The sequence below is a fragment of the Pleurodeles waltl genome, chromosome 2_1, assembly GCF_031143425.1.
Source record: "Pleurodeles waltl isolate 20211129_DDA chromosome 2_1, aPleWal1.hap1.20221129, whole genome shotgun sequence".
In the NCBI taxonomy this organism is placed as follows: Eukaryota; Metazoa; Chordata; class Amphibia; order Caudata; family Salamandridae; genus Pleurodeles; species Pleurodeles waltl.
In genome coordinates this window covers 570,705,393-570,721,475 of record NC_090438.1, presented here as the reverse complement: position 1 = coordinate 570,721,475, position 16,083 = coordinate 570,705,393, and the positions used below count along the sequence as shown (strand labels likewise).

The 16,083-nt window shown below is 42.5% G+C and overlaps 1 protein-coding gene across 1 annotated transcript in view; it reads right to left on the bottom strand.

Annotated features, from left to right (window-relative positions):
• ITGA9 (integrin subunit alpha 9) overlaps positions 1-16,083 on the bottom strand; it is an 818,222-nt gene that overhangs the window by 620,142 nt on the left and 181,997 nt on the right. Inside the window, exons 8-11 of the mRNA XM_069215150.1 lie at positions 14,179-14,247; positions 12,194-12,331; positions 8,072-8,177; positions 3,628-3,722 (exon numbers count right to left, since the gene is read on the bottom strand). Coding sequence (XP_069071251.1) covers positions 3,628-3,722; positions 8,072-8,177; positions 12,194-12,331; positions 14,179-14,247 — 408 coding nt within the window. The remainder of the gene's footprint in view (positions 1-3,627; positions 3,723-8,071; positions 8,178-12,193; positions 12,332-14,178; positions 14,248-16,083) is intronic.

Genomic DNA, 16,083 nt, shown 5'->3' with positions numbered 1-16,083 from the left:
GTAGGCCCACTAGTAGCATTTAATTTACAGGCCCTGTGTATAGGGATACTACTGTACAAAGGACTTACAGGTAAATTAAATGTGCCAATCAGGTGTAAGCCAATCATACCAAGTTTTGAAGGGAGAGCACATGCACTTAAGCACTGATCAGCAGTGGTAAAGTGCTCAGAGTCCTAACGTCAACAAAAAGGGTCAGAAAAATATAGGAGGAGGAAAGCAAAAAGGTTGGGGATGACCCTGTAAAAAGCCCCAGGTCCAACAACTCATAATTCTCATTCAGACCTAAACCCCAATTTGTGCTTGAACAGGGATTCCCGAGGCCTGAAGTCTATAAGTGACCTGATGGCTTCACATTAGTCTCGAGAAGCAGTAATATCAACAGGCAGTGTCCCAAAGGTCTGCACCCTTATGTTTCTTTTGCTCTTGACCATTCTAAACTGAAGCAGAGTATATCATAGGATTGATTTTTTTATATATCGAGTGTAAATTATTTAATTCAGGGGTAAAGTTAGTATCATTATTTGTCTAACTCATAAAAGTTCAGTTTAACACTTACAGGAACACACACACACACTACTCAGAATTGGTCATGGAAGGTTTAAAGAAAAATCACAAATCTCACTCAAAATGTATTCCCGGAGTTTTAGAATGCATCATAAATTACTAAACAATCCTGAGCCCGCTCACGGATTCTTGACCAGCATCTGCGTTGGAGGTCCAGAACATTGAATTAATTTTACCTCCCCCAGCGTTTTCCAGCGAGGTTGATGGAACCATCTTTTACTACATTCCAGCTAAGCCAGTGCTTGATATCATGTCTGAAACTGTGTTTGGCGTGGAGTCCTAAAATTATTAAATTGTCGTACAAAACGCTATGTTCCCCTTATAATTGTTATTTTTAGTACATGATGTTCTCATAAGAATCCCATTCTCCCTTGCCCTAGTAGAAGTGTGCTGGGAATGTGAAAGAGCGGTTGATGATGGAACCACGCATGCCAGAACAATGCATCCCTAGACAACACAGTCAGAACTACGAGGTGGTTATTTCATGCACCCCCCCCCCCCATGTGCCCTGAGGCCCAAAACTACCCCCACCCATAATACCTAAACTACCCTGAACCCCACTCGCCCTGAGCCCTAAAAAAAGATCCCAACACCCCCCCCTTGCCCATAAAAACTAAAGTACCCCAACCGCCACCCACCCTGAGCCCTAAAAAAAAGACTACCCTGACCCCCCACCCCTGCCCCTAAAAAATAAACTACCCCACACCCGCCCTGAGCCCTAAAACCTTCCCCCTATTAATAAACTATCCCGACCCCAGACTCACTCTAAGCCCTAGCAAAAAATATCCAAACCCTCCCACATCACCCCTAATAACTAAATTACCCAGCGCTTGAAATGGAAAAATAGAAGTGCAGGTACTCTGTATCAGAGTACCTGCTTGTTTCTGAGAAGTGCTGGTACTATCCAATTAAAAGTATTACATTTTTCTTGAGAAGCGCAGGTACTCTCCCTCTCAAAATACAAAAGTGCTGGTACTCAGTACCAGACAGTACTGGCCCATTTAAAGCACTGAAATTACCCTGACCCCCATCCACCCTGAGCCCTGAAAATACCTACCCTGACTCCCTCGACCCCTGCCCCTAAAAACTAAAGTACCGCAATAATCACCACCCACCCTAGGCCCTATATCCACTCCACCACTAAAAACTACCCACAACCCTGCCCCAACCACGCTTATCTCACCACATCCTCTCCCGATCCTTCCTCCTCTCCTCTCCTCCCACCCTTCCTGAAACCTTCCCTCATCCCTTTAAAAATAAACTACCCAGCCCCACACCCTAAACCCTAAATAAATAAAATACCCAAACCCCCACACTCCTGCCCCTAAAAAAAAAAAGAAAATAGCCCGACCCCCTACCCTAAGGCCTAAAACAAAATACCATACCCCCCACTCCGCCCCTTAAAAAAAATAGCCCACCTGACCCTCCATCCACCCCAATCCCTTAATCCACCCAACACCCCTGCTCCAGACCCACTTATCTCACCGCAGCCTCCCCGTCCTCTCCCAAACTACGCATGGCTTTTTCTCTGCCTTAACTACGCGTAGTCATGTTTAGAACATGCGTGGTTAAGGCACAGAAAAAGCCATGCGTTTTTCCAGGAAGCGTGGTTACGCATGCATGGAAAACATCTGCATTGTTAAGAATGCATGGTTAAGGACGTTTCCCGAAAGAACTCACTATAACTAAAATAATGTTGCACTCTATGGACCTCGTGTATGATTTTGTGTATACAAACTATGCTGCCTATGGCCTGTTGCACAAATGTGTTTGCCCGGCTAAGTGCTCCATTTCAAGTGGAGCAGAGTGGTAATTCTGTAATGATTTCAGGAAATTACCACCCACACTGGCTGCTGAAACTCACCTAGTGAAACCAAATGCTTTTCCATGTATATTTTCCACCTCCACAATGCAGGTGGAAAATGTGCACTGAAAAGTGTCCGGATCTAGGAATCGCAACCAGGAATGGGCCAAGTAAATATGGGATCCATGTGTTAGTTCCTATTTTGGCTAACACCTTATGATAATTGAATCCGTAATCAATAAGTCTGGGTTCTGTATTACCACTACTACTCACAAAGGGGTCCTAAGTGTAAAATGGGAGGTCAAAAAAGGCTTTTGAGGTTCTATATTCTATGTCCTGATTCTATGACCCAGGATAAGTGGAGTTTTAGAACCATTAGAATTATTTACAATGGGCAAATATTCTGCAGATTGGAAGATTTTACATTGTCATAAATGTAGGGTCAGGGCTACGAAAGGAGGATTGTCAAAACAGAACTGGAGATGATGTCCTTACATAAGGCATATGAATACAGAAAAACAAATATGTTTGTGGCCATTAACAAATATTTTATATGCTCTTCACAATCTGGAAGCAGCCTTGAAGTCGCTTCTAAAAATGTTGGAGTAAATGTGTTTCTAGTGATGGAATATATGTTGATAAAACCTTAAAATTACATGGGGGTGTAAGGAGAGGTGTTGCATTTCAGTGAAAAACCTCCACAAATACGTACTGGTCAAGTAGGAGCAATTCTGAAAATATAGGACTGTTGTGTACTTCCAGGACTACTCCCGAGCACTTTTGTGAATGCCAGAACATCACAAGTCGAAAGCGAAACAGGATGAAATCCTCTACTTTTTGACCTCCTTGACTTTTTGAATATGTGCTTTTGGATTCAGGCCCTTCCTAAGTATTTCATATCCTTATTGAACTGCTTTTGGGAAAATATTTATTATTCAGGAGTTTCAGTGCAGCTAGATTCTGCATGGTCAATAGAATGCACTTCACTTGTTTGAGAAGAACAGATTTGTGGCATGGGGCATTCATCTCTCCTTGCCGCAAGCTTGGTATTTTTGTACACAGTAGATTTGAAAGTTTCAATTGCACAGATATTCAGGATGCATGCAGAGTTACGCTTGAGTTGGCGGATAATGGCAGTCCTCATCAACCTGTATCCGATCTTTGGCAAAAGAGATGTTACCCTATCTACCTACCTACCTATACAGCTATTTAAGTAACACATATACCATACATACAATTACCAGTATGGAAAAGCTCACCATAGAGTACTTGGGTACAATCCCATCCGCATCGCCATGGTAGATGTAAACAGCTCCAGCATAATTGTCTTCTTTTGGGGCGCCAATTGCAACATCTGTATACAAATTAAAAACCAGCAAAAGTAAATGTTCAGTTATTCATACTGACTAGCACCCTCCAAGTGCCACCCACCTTTCCCACCACTCCCCTGCCTTAATGGTACTAACAAGCTTGGGGGCGGAAATGTCAGTCCAACTGAATTCAGAATTGCTGCCAAGAGCTGCCAGTTTAGCTTGGCATAAGTCAGCTGTACTCTCGCGCAGGCATTCCAGAGAGCTGGTGATTCATGTGGCATTTCCTATATTTCATGTTTTATGGCTCTAATTAAATAGATTGTGCTGCAAAAAGTAGTCAAACCAAATCGGATGATGAGTAAGTTGATGATGGGTGGATGATGGTCACTCTACAGAGATCTGGGTTTTCGTAGAGCGTAGGGTTTTCGTCACTCCTCTAACAGAAGAAAATCCATGCAAGAGAGTGAAAAGAGAGACAGGCCTCACTCAGTGCTTAGTCGCAGGCCTGTAATACTGCAGGAAAGCCGGGGGACAATAAATGTTAATACGATCCCTTAATTGCATCTCTGCACCATGTCAACTCTCCTGGTTCATTGTACACACAGCCCCATCAATTCCATCTGCACTCTAATTAAACAAATACTCCTCTTTACTTTCTTACCTACCACGGCCCTTATTAAATTTGTTTTAAGTATTACTTGTGCTGAGATGCCACACCCCACTGGGCAACAAAGTCATGTATGTTGAGCATTCGTTAGTGAACAGGGCACTTGCTATGTGAATTTAGTGTCATGATCACTTCAGATAGCCATGTGCTTTATCAACATTTTCACTTAACTTAGCATAACTTCACATAACTTTACACAACTTAAGGCAACATTACTCAGCATTATATGTATTCGCCGGGGGAGCTGGGGCCAAATGAAACACAGTGGGGAACCTCAGAGAGTGTGCAGGGACATGAGTCAGAGAGGGCACCGAGCCAGCACTAGAAGATTTTGCTTCGGAAACTCTTAAGACTTGTGTCAGCACTTCGTTTTCACCCGGGTTTTATCACAAGAGGACACTTGTACAACAGAGCACATGAAAACTGTGAGAGGAGATAACGAGGACAAAGCAGAGCCAAGTGAAATCTCAGGAAATGGAGGAGATCTGTGACCGGTTCTGGCCGTGCAGCAAGTGACAACCGCACAGGAGCAACGGCGGCGCCTCTGGGAAGGTAGGACTTGTGTTCTCAGGGTGAAGGAAGGTGACTGCGGTAGGCGCTTTGGTTCACTTCTTCAGTGTGCGGGCTCATTATGCTAGGTCACTATGATAAAGATTTGTAGGGGAAAGTAATTTTGTGATGTCTGACCTAACTCTCTTTAAAAGATGGCTCAATAAAAGGTCTTCGAAGACACGTGTGAAGCTGAAGGGCAAGAGTGAGAAAAACCAGGACATTCTTCTCAGAAAACACCTAAAATCCTGGTTCATTATGGAGACACTCTGACCCAACATCCTCTTTCTTCATATTCAACAGAAGCTTTAAAAGCTGCCTTTTCATTCATTTAGTCACTAGAGCGTGACGTGGCAGACCTCACCTGATGACCATATGTTGAAAGGGTTTCTAAAGATGTTCTTGTATCTCACCATTCAGGCAAATCACCACGTGCACTAACACATACATTTGCCAGGCATAGGTGTGCATTGCAGTTGAGTTAGTGCGTTAGCAGTTTGTTGTACCCCTCTAGTCTCAGCCCGCAGACACCCACAGGCCGTTAAAGCTGACGCACTCGCCTAACAGAGCTACGCACACTCTCGCTGACGCAACTCACTGCGCATCTCCAAGTGAGTACCAGGCACCGCTCAACAAAAGCAATCTTTTAACCATTTGGAAGTAATTCCCATATTATCAAGAACACGGTTAGTGTCCGACTGCCCACTTTACAAATGGTAAACAACGATAACAATAGAAACCATGTAGGCACCTTTATCTCTGAATGATAATGCCTGGCATATACTCACAAGAATTAACTTCAGATCCCAGAAATGTCAATTGGATTTGGTGTATGACGATATTATGGCACGAAATATGGGTGTTTCTTTCGGCACCAAATACTTTTGCTTCAGTGAAAAAAAGTGTGAGGGAAGCTTCTGGCCTAAATTATTCAGGGATGGACAGAATCTCTCACCTATCCTTACCGCAGGCAATAGTACAACAGCACAGTAATAAAACATCTAATATTGTTCAACGTTCAGGCTGTTAATTTCAGAACCTACAACCATGTTGCATCCGTGCTAACAGCTTGCCAGAGATTGCGAGCATTCAGGAGAAGGTAGTGCTCTGCTCATGAAATCAGGCAATATTGAACATGGATACCTTGCTTGGTGCATTGTTAGGTCTCCTCGGCGCCTAGATGGAATTGGCATTTTCATGCTCACAGTAACCTTGAGGGGTGTTCCATGAGGCCTGCAGACCGCTAGGAAAAACATAGGCTTCTTCGTCATGTGTCAGCAGTGCTTAATTTGTGCTTGTTTCCGGTGCAGAGCACCGGCACTTATTTTTGAGGGCCGGCACTTATTTTTCTACCTCAAGCATTTACTGCGAGCAAAAGACGCAGGTGGGAAAGACGGAGGAAGAGATACAACTAAAATGTGCCACTATAGGCGAAAGCAGGAAGCTGCAGGAGTGAGCTGAAGGGGCAGGGGGTCGCTTTAAATGGATTGAAGAGGTCTGAGGTGGCTTCGGGATTACGCTGCCTCAATATTCACATTTAATTAATTGCAGCCAGGTGTTTAAGAGGAGGGCTTTGGGCACCAGAACGTTTTTATTTACAAATTAAGCAAATGCCATGAGTTTCAGGAGAGAGGCTTGGACAAACATGCCTTATATAATACCCTTTCCAAAATTGATGGTCTGCCTACCAGTTGCGTAACATAAGCCCCCACGGTGCAGAGGGCCCCCTGAGTACTTGGAGGCCCCCTCAGCAAAAGTGGTAGGTGGTGGGCCAAGGATGGGGGCCCCCTCCATGTACTTTGCAGGGGACTTCCCTCATGTTTCGTTATGCCACTGTTGTTCAGAGAATTCTAGCTAATTTTCTTAATCCAAGATGAAGTAGAATTTTTTACTGTGATGTCAGTTGTGGTTTGAATGATTTATAAGAAGCATTTACTAGTGATGGGTGCATCACTATGCATTCGGTCCCACAAATATTGATTGCAAATCAATGCAATTATACACCTAATAATCAAGTGACTCTGATCGGGTGCCCAATCTTATTTTGAATATTTTTTTAGATTTGACAAAAAAAATAGAAAGAAAACCATATACACATGTGAATCCAGAAGAAACTTCACACTGATTAAAGGACACTTTTTGATGAAGCCATTCAACTAAGGGATGGATGTAATCTGTAATAACATTTTCATGGGAAATTCAGTAGCACTCTGCTAAAATCTACAGTTTTGGTAATGTTCAGAAATGTTTTGGGGCAATACTGAACATCTGGGATATTGGTGGAGTATTGCACCTCTACCTAAAATTCTAAAAAAAAACATCTTAATTTCTACTTGAAAATTGAGTAGTATGCCTGTAATTTCATGAAAACACCAACAAAATATTTCACCACATCGAAGGTGTTTCCACAAAGTTAAGCGTGCACACATTTCAGCCATTTTCACCGATTTTGAATCTTAGCAAACATTCTGTGGCAAGTCAACACAAAATATTAAAATCAATCATACTCATGGCATTGCGATGTAATAAGGATTCCTCTTTGGCTTTGAATAAAATTAAATTCCAACTAAAGAGAAGTTAATTCGACTCCCATCCTTCCACTGACAGGTGATGAGCCACCAGCAGTCATCAGTCAACTTCCTTACAATTAGGAATAAGTGTTGAAGGAAATTAATGACTACGCATAAAGGCCCGTATTTATACTTTTTTTGCGCCGCATTTGCGTCATTTTTTGACGCAAAAACAGCGCAAACTTGCAAAATGCCATTGTATTTTGTAGGTTTGCGCCGTTTTGCGCCAAAAAGCGGCGCAAATGCGGCGCTAAAAAAAGTATAAATACGGGCCAAAGACTTTCAGAATTGACATTTTACCACTCTCAGGCTGAATTCTCTTACAAACGCAGATTCTTCTAAACGTCTGGATTGTTGCTGGGAACATTTCAATCTCTCAAATGTTAATTCATTAATGATTATTATATAATTGTAATAAATTAGGTAAAAGAATGCCATGAAACTCAATTATGCTCAACATGTTGTGCCATAATAAGAGAGGTAAGTACTTTGATTGTAAGAAAAGCTATTTTCACACTTTGATGCTTTTAATTTTAGGTATTACATTTGAAGGTGTGTACTTATTTCATTAAAAAAAAGCATCAGTTGAGGACATGATACTCACCTGGGAATCCATCATCATCAATATCTCCAAGCGCAGCCATGCTTTCTCCAAAGTGAGCATTGTATGCGTTGTCACCATTCAGAACGAGCTGCTCTTCCAGGACGCCCTAGCAACAGGAAACAGGGCAGGCTTAGAAAAACACTGACCGGACAGCTGAACGAGCAGTCCTAAGAGAAAGAAGACCTCCCCTTTTCTGCCAGACAACAAGTGCACGAACACATCTCAGGAAGCACCTGGTCACTGCCACCACATCCCTTCGCCGCCCAGAGCCTCTGGGCAGCTAAAGGCTCTAGTTGGCAGTCGCACAGTCAACTCTGTCACTATCAGCCTCTTTTACGGAAAACTCTGAAGGCGTTAGGAGATGAGCTGTGACTCGTGGTGAGAGTCCTTCTGGTAGAGTTCAATGTGTTGCACACAGAATTCATGGAAGTTTTTCAATGCCAACATCAATTATAGAATATGCAATCATTCCTGGATAAGCCTATTCGATGGCTATTTTATGAAACGTTCCACTATGTTAGCAATCTGATAAATTTAGTGCTGGATCCAATAGTACGCCTCTCAAGTGAAGCACCCTGTGTTGCCAGTCGGAGGGACTTAGCCTGGTATTTGCTGAGCTTTACTTAGCTAATAGTGGAAAACTTGTTCGCCCACTCCATACAATTACTATTTATTCTTAGATACTGCTCCTTGTCCTTGACCACTGTAGAGCTAAATGTCCCTGAACGGCGAGCAGAGCTGCTCCCAAGATGAATACCAGCACTGTGTTCTTTCCACTGTGAATATGACAAACTTCGAAACCACTGATGATGCTCCTTCTTTATTTTGACTCTCTAAAACAGAACATTTGGCTGGCCAGGGGGACATACCCTTAAAAAGAGGGCAGTTACCACTCCCTCAAACCAGGTTTGTGGAAAATCAAAGGTTGGGGGTAACTAAGCCCATATATCAGAGTCACAGGATATCTCTGCCTGTATTCCTGGTTTAATGCAGACCTACCATCCCCCTGTACAACGCACAAGGAACTTTTCAGGAGGTGATTTTAAACCACAAGTTTCGTAAGTCATTGCTAAGCAACAGCACCCCCCCAATCCAGGTCAGCACCCGGTGCTGCCGCACTGTGCCGCACTGCTTGCACCACCCTAAAACCGCACCTGATACTGAATACATACATGCCAACATTCTGTGGCTAAAAGATCAAGGATTTTTCAGGCTTCAAAATGCTCACTAGTATAAAGATGATTGCATAGGAAACTGCAAATGCTCTGTGATGCAGGACCTAGACATCTTATCAATGTATCCTGGAAAGGCAAAAGGGGCCAAAATGTCCCTTGAACAAATGACGAGCGATCCCAGTGCCCGACTACTCTTCTTGTAAACTTGCTGAGGGTCAGTCCTCCTTTCTGTATCTTGGTTAGCTTATTAGGGATTGAGGTTCATATGGTGAACTCTCAGAGCATGCAAAATAAATGGAAGAGAAGTGAACACTTCCACTTTTTTGCACTGGGCCACCAGACTCATCCCCAGGCTTTGCTGCCAGAGCATGGCCAGGGGGAACCCTGTATTAATTCCACCTACACCTGCTTGGAAGGTCTAACCTCTGAGGCTTCTGGAGAATGGAGACTACAGGAATGGCACAGCAGCTAATAATTTAAGAACCAATTGTGGGAAATGAAATGTGCATGAACCAGAAAGAATGCTCACGTGAGAAGCTGTCAAAAATGTCAGCTGTCAAAAATGTCTGCCAAGATCCTAAACAAAAGTTTGCTCTATTTGCCACTATTTTGCACAAACAAGGCACTGATACACTACTCATGGAGAGGGATAGAACTTACATTATATAATGTGCTGCACTACAGCACTGATCAATTTCGAAATATTTATTTTGCCGTTCTCACCAAGGAACATGGGAAGCAAAGCTATGTGGGACTAGTATCACACAACGGCTCTTAAAAAGGAGCTATGAATACCTAATTCGAAAATCCTCTTATTAACCAATGCATTAAAATCGAAAATAATGCAAAAGTGGATGTTGCAAATTCCCAGCATTGCAAGAGAGAAGTGCAAAGTTTTTTTTAAGGGACAAATATGATCAGCAAGGGCTCATGTTCAGTGAATCGCGTTTAAAGTCTTATAGTGAGTGGTGCAGTGCATGTCAATATTCAAGACGGTAAGGATCTAAAATCTTTGCCACACCGAGAGCCTCACTGGGAGCACAAACATTATATTCTCAAAAAGTGGTTGCATATTCTGCACCAAATTATTGCAAATGCATTCTGATTTTGTGAACGGATCTATGCACAAATAAGTCAGTTCACAAAATACCGAACTGTGGGTTGTCTTCGAACGACCTGTTTAATTAATATTAATAGGTCACAATTATTTCTAATGCACCCTGATTTCTTTAAAGGAGCCTGGACTCCTTCGTCGTCCGAGTCAGCTGCCACCCCAATTCACAAAAATAGAGGACCCTTTCCCTGTTATGAATCAGTTACGACCCCAAATTTGGAATCTGTAACAGATCAATGGTTTGTGGCCAGAATTATGGTTGCGAACTTTTGATATGTATCTTACCGACTTACAATTTGAAAGGAACATCCTTAGCACACCCCTTCCAAAATGCTTTTCGGTATGAGTTTCTAAGCCCATTTTGTGAACAGGAATAACGTTTTAACTGCAAAATCGGGTTAGTACATCAGAAAAATTGATTTCACGGTCACCAACTCTGCAAATCACATTGGCAACCGCTAAACCACTTTATATATCAAGCCCTTGGTGCTGTTTGGACATATTATTCTCTGTTGCTATAAATGTTTTTTGGTACTCTGTGCAGAAAAGGTTGTAGTTATAGAGATGCAATCAGGTGCTTTGTGCCCAATATTTAGCTTGAGATAGGAGAGCCAAGGGCTGCACCTTGAATTATGCTACCAATCCATGATACCTTGTTGATGACTTCCATCCGGATGTATCTGGAAACCCTTCAGACAGCAGAATCTGGCCTGAGTTACTGAGAGGACAGTGTGCATTGCTGTGATGAACATATTGATTAAACCCCTCAGAGGAACCAATGGCATCACAACTCATCTGGTAATACTCTAACGACTTCTGAGCATTGAGGGCAAAGTCTCAAATGATGAGCCCAAGACCATGCAGTTCTTGCTCGGTCTTTCTTTGTTTTCACACCGAGACCCTAAGTATTTCTAATGATAAAGAGACGGCCTTAACCTAATTGAGTGCTTGGGCTGACGAGTTAATTTTGGTGTATTCAGGGTGTTCAGATAAAGAGTGCACACAGAGGACTTGGCTAGTGAAAAGGTAGTTGTGGAAAACATTGGTGTGATGTACTACGGCTTAACCAGGATAATTGCCTAGCCTTGCAAGTAAGTCAGATTCGCTGTCCTCAAAACCAAACACAGCCCCCGGCATTCTGGCACATCATGATAAAATATCCAACTCCACCCAATCCTGCCTTGTTAAGAGTTGGCCATGCAGAGGCCTTCCCCTGCTACTCTTCTTCCACTGCTCTAGCAATGAAAGCCACTTCGTGTCCCTGGTAGAAAAACAGTCTAAGCTCAACAACATCAAAAGAGGCTGCAGATTCACACATTCAGAGAATTACAGGAAATCAGGTATTTCTCATTGATGCTTTACACGTGCTACTTTGCCATTGTCATTCCACCACATCCGCTGTCTACAAGTCAAGTCTGATAGTAATACTTTCATTTTCAACTCTTTTTTGGTTTAGACTCAGATCTATTGCATTCAGTACCAAGGTCCCGATACTATTATAGATTTGCCAAGATAGCCAGACTATTTATAAACTGGGAGGCAGGTTGATAGAGGCTGCATTATCAATAGCCAATAGCTATCAGAGAGGCGTGCAATGCTGCATTATGTGCAATTTTATATTACAAGTGAATCTTGGCAAGTCAAAACTTGCATTTCAGGCTTTGTACTGTACCTCTAGAGTAGCCAGTACAGTATTAACCATTAATAGTATCATATTAGTCTTTTCCCGGTCTCTCCCCCAATAACGTTCAATAACTGGGATGTGCATGGGGCATTGCTGCAAAGAAGTTGTGCATCATAATGTTAAAATAGATGCTCAATAGCAGTACTTACATTTCCTCTGTTGATGTAGACGGTGACGAGCCCCTCGTCCCTCACCTCGGAAAACATGGGCGCCCCGACCAGCAGGTCTGAAAATCCGTCAGAGTTCAGATCAACTGCACATAAGGAGGAGCCAAAGTAAGAGCCCATCTGTAACCAAGCCGAGTCACAACAAAGCATTCAGTATCAGCCCGGACAGGAAGTCACGCGTCTAGTTCAGCATCAGGCCCTGTCGCACTTTACATTTAGGAGCCATCTTATTTCATTGCAGTAAAGTTTGTACAAGTGGGAATTATTCCAGAGAATTTCTTCATACATTATGTTTACAATTCCTATTTTAGATTCAGTCTGGGCACCCATCCTATTCTCTGCTGATAATTCCATTCCCACAGGTCATACCTTTTTTGGAAAAAAATTCCAAATAATCCACCCAGCCTACATTCTCTTTTTATGGTATCTTCATACTTTGGATATGTCAGGCATGGTGTGTCACAATTTGATCAATCTCTGCAGCAGGCGAGCAGCCCTGTGTTGCATCTATTCAGACAGGCTGTAGACTTGTGAAGATATAAACCATATGTCTAATTATGTGTTATGTTTTTCAGGCAGTCATACTGTAGCATAATCTGCAAGATCACAACACATTCCAAGGGCAAACCTTTCATCTAGCTCATGTGCGCTCCTTCTTTGCATCATGAGCGCTAGGGTGCCAATCTAGGGCTGTGGCGCTATAGATGAAGAAAAGGATGATGATCACAAATATTGTTTCTGCTCATTTAAGAAATACTGCCACTACCATTAATGGAGTTGTTATTCTGTATTACAGTTTTAGCTCAGTGTGTAGTTCTTTGTTGAGAATGAGCCTGTGGCATTCATTCAGAATGTCCTCCTCAGCGTGAAGTAAAGGGAAATGTTTCTTTTTTGTAATGTTCTGGAGCATGAGGACAACAGAGAACCCAGGGAATGTTATAAAAACTGCCACCCCCTGGAGACCGCAGATAAATACAGTAGTATCTGCTAATGAGGGTGCAGAAGATACATGTGGTTATGTGTGGCTAGGACTAGATAAAGGCTGCCACACCAGCACATGTGGTCCAATTAGTAAACAATCCTCTTACTTTGGCCTCTTAACCTCTCCTGATTATGTACCCGGGCTCCTTATGGATTAATCAGCTCTTTCTGCTTATAAATTGGCAGGGGGTGTTATTTTACTCAGTAATGAATATTTAAGTCCTTATTACAAGTTAGGGGGAACAGGTGAGTTACTTATCATACAAGCACAAAATATTTACCCCAGAGTGAGGTATTTACCTATTTTGACTTTTTAACTTTCAAATGAGGCATAACTTGTGTAATTGCTATTTAACACAATACATTCAGCAAGTTTTTTTTTTATTTTTTTTATACGGCTTCTCCTCCTCACAGGGACAGGAATTTATCCCTGTGCTTTTAATCCAGGCCTTATGGGTTGAATGTGAAACACTTAACTGTTGTTACATTGCTTGGACTGAAACATAAGGTGAGAAAGTAACTGGATTGAAAAGTGGGGCAGAAATGTTAAAAATGCAGTATGCAACACATGAGACATAAACTGCATTTATTGGCGTCTTATATTATCCCAGCTGGCAAGAGATATTATTTTGATGCACCAATCAGAGTTTTTGCATAGAAGCCACATAGATGCTAAAGAAATCTAGTAAAGACATAATCAATCTCTAAAGAGCTCTCATTGATAATTGCATATTGTGATACAATGCCATATTATTCATATACATTACACAGAATTACAATGAATCTTTGAAATGGCATAGGCGTGTTCGCCAGGAAAAGGCCATCCCAATAGTGGACAGGCAGCAGGATAGCTCGTTTATTTACAGTGTTCATGCACTTGCTGTGGGAGAACAGAGCCTTGCAGGAGCTATTCTATTCCGCCCAAATGTTCCTAAAGACAAGAGGATTAATAGAGCTGGTGATTAATTGAAAAAAATGAATCTCACCTTTTTCCCCGACGCCTGAAAGATCTTAATCAGAGACCCAGAGCGCTTGTCAGGTCTGAAAATATAAACCTAAAAAATGAAAAGAGGCGAAATAAATAAACACGGTTGTCAGTGAGTGTCTAGACACAAGTCCCTTACACCAAGCCAACACTGTCACTATTTAAATTAATGTATTTACATCTACACACTCCCTTCCGTGAAGCTGCCATATTAAGTATATCATTCTGATTTAATATGTATATTCAAGAGTAACAATAGATCTTTGAACAGAAACATAAGAGAAAAGCAGCATAGTTAACTACTTATGCAAGCTGTACAGCTTAGCCACTTACAAACAAGTGGTGTAGATATTACATTATTTAGCATGATTAGTGGTAGTAGAATATAGACTTTTAAGGGATATACTAACAAATTATTTACATTATAAGTTATTGTCACTTTAGTGGATGCTGTGTTCGCATCATACTTAAACTTTTGCTTTTCCTAGTTATTCCCCCTCTCTTTCGTGTTCACCTCATTTGCGACATATTGATCTCATATACTGCCTCTGTTGAATTATCGTTCACCTAGTAGTTTGTTGTGAATTCAACACCATCGCTCTCCTAAAACTGCCCCATTCAGCCAAAGAGAGGATCCCCTGGCGGGCACCTCCAGTGATGTCACCCGCATTGGCATAACGCATAACGACTGGGCCCTTCCTGCAAAATGAGGTGAGGGCCCCAAGACTCACAGACACGCGTTGAACTTGGGCTGAATTGGGCCTCCTTGAATAGTTGGGACCCCCTGGAGCATTGGGGTCCCCCTGCACCGCAGGCGTTATGCCCCTGATTACCAGGCCTTGGCGTGATTGGAACAGTGTGATGTCACCATGTTTATTACTGTGGCGCTTCCTGCGAGCAGCTGTCTCTATGCAGAGTCCCCTAGGGTCTGTAAGACTTCTTTATTCATCATTCCTAAATGTTATATTATGTTTATGCTATAGGATTTCTGCAGTGCACATTATTAAGGCTATCTGCAGTTTCAGCACTGATGTTATTTACTCCTTTGCCTGCCACATAGTTTTGTACCACAAAAAACAGATAAGGGGCCAGATGTAGCAAAGGATTTGAGCGTCGCAAACAGCGAAAATCGCCGTTTGCGAGGCGCAAATGCCTCTTTGCTATGCAGAAATGCATATTGCGAGTCGGGACCGACTCGCAATATGCATTTCGGAATGGCAAATTGGAAGGGGTGTTCCCTTCCTATTTGCGATTCGGAGTGGCATGCAATACCATTTGCGACCGCATATGCGGTCGCAAATGGTGTCGCAGTTACCATCCACTTCAAGTGGATGGTAACCCACTCGCAAATTGGAAGGGGTCCCCATGGGACCCCTTCCCCTTTGCGAATGGACCCAAAACAATTTTTTCAGGGCAGGTAGTGGTCCAAGGGACCACTACCTGCCCTGAAAAAATACCGAAACTAAACGGGCTACACTTAAAAAAAAAAAACTGCTTTATTGATAAAGCAGTCACGAACATGGAGGTCTGCTGACGACAGCAGGCCTCCATGTTTGCGAGTGCCTAGACTCGCTATGGGGCCGCAATTTGTGGCCCACCTCATTAATATTGATGAGGTGGGTCATTGCGACCCCATAGCGACTCGCAGACGGTGTCTGAGACACCGTACTGCATACCAATTTGCGAGTTGCAAATTGCGAGTCGCAGGGACTCGCAATTTGCAAGTCGCAAATTGGCATTTTCCTACATCTGGCCCAAGATTAGTTAAACACTCGACATTTATAGCTGTTGTGCCCTGTATGTCATAGATTTGAATTCCAACAAGGACAACTCAGACTTCAATGCTTGCTAGATCGATAAATTGTTACAGTTACATTTGAAATTATGAAGTGCAACGAGAAACGGC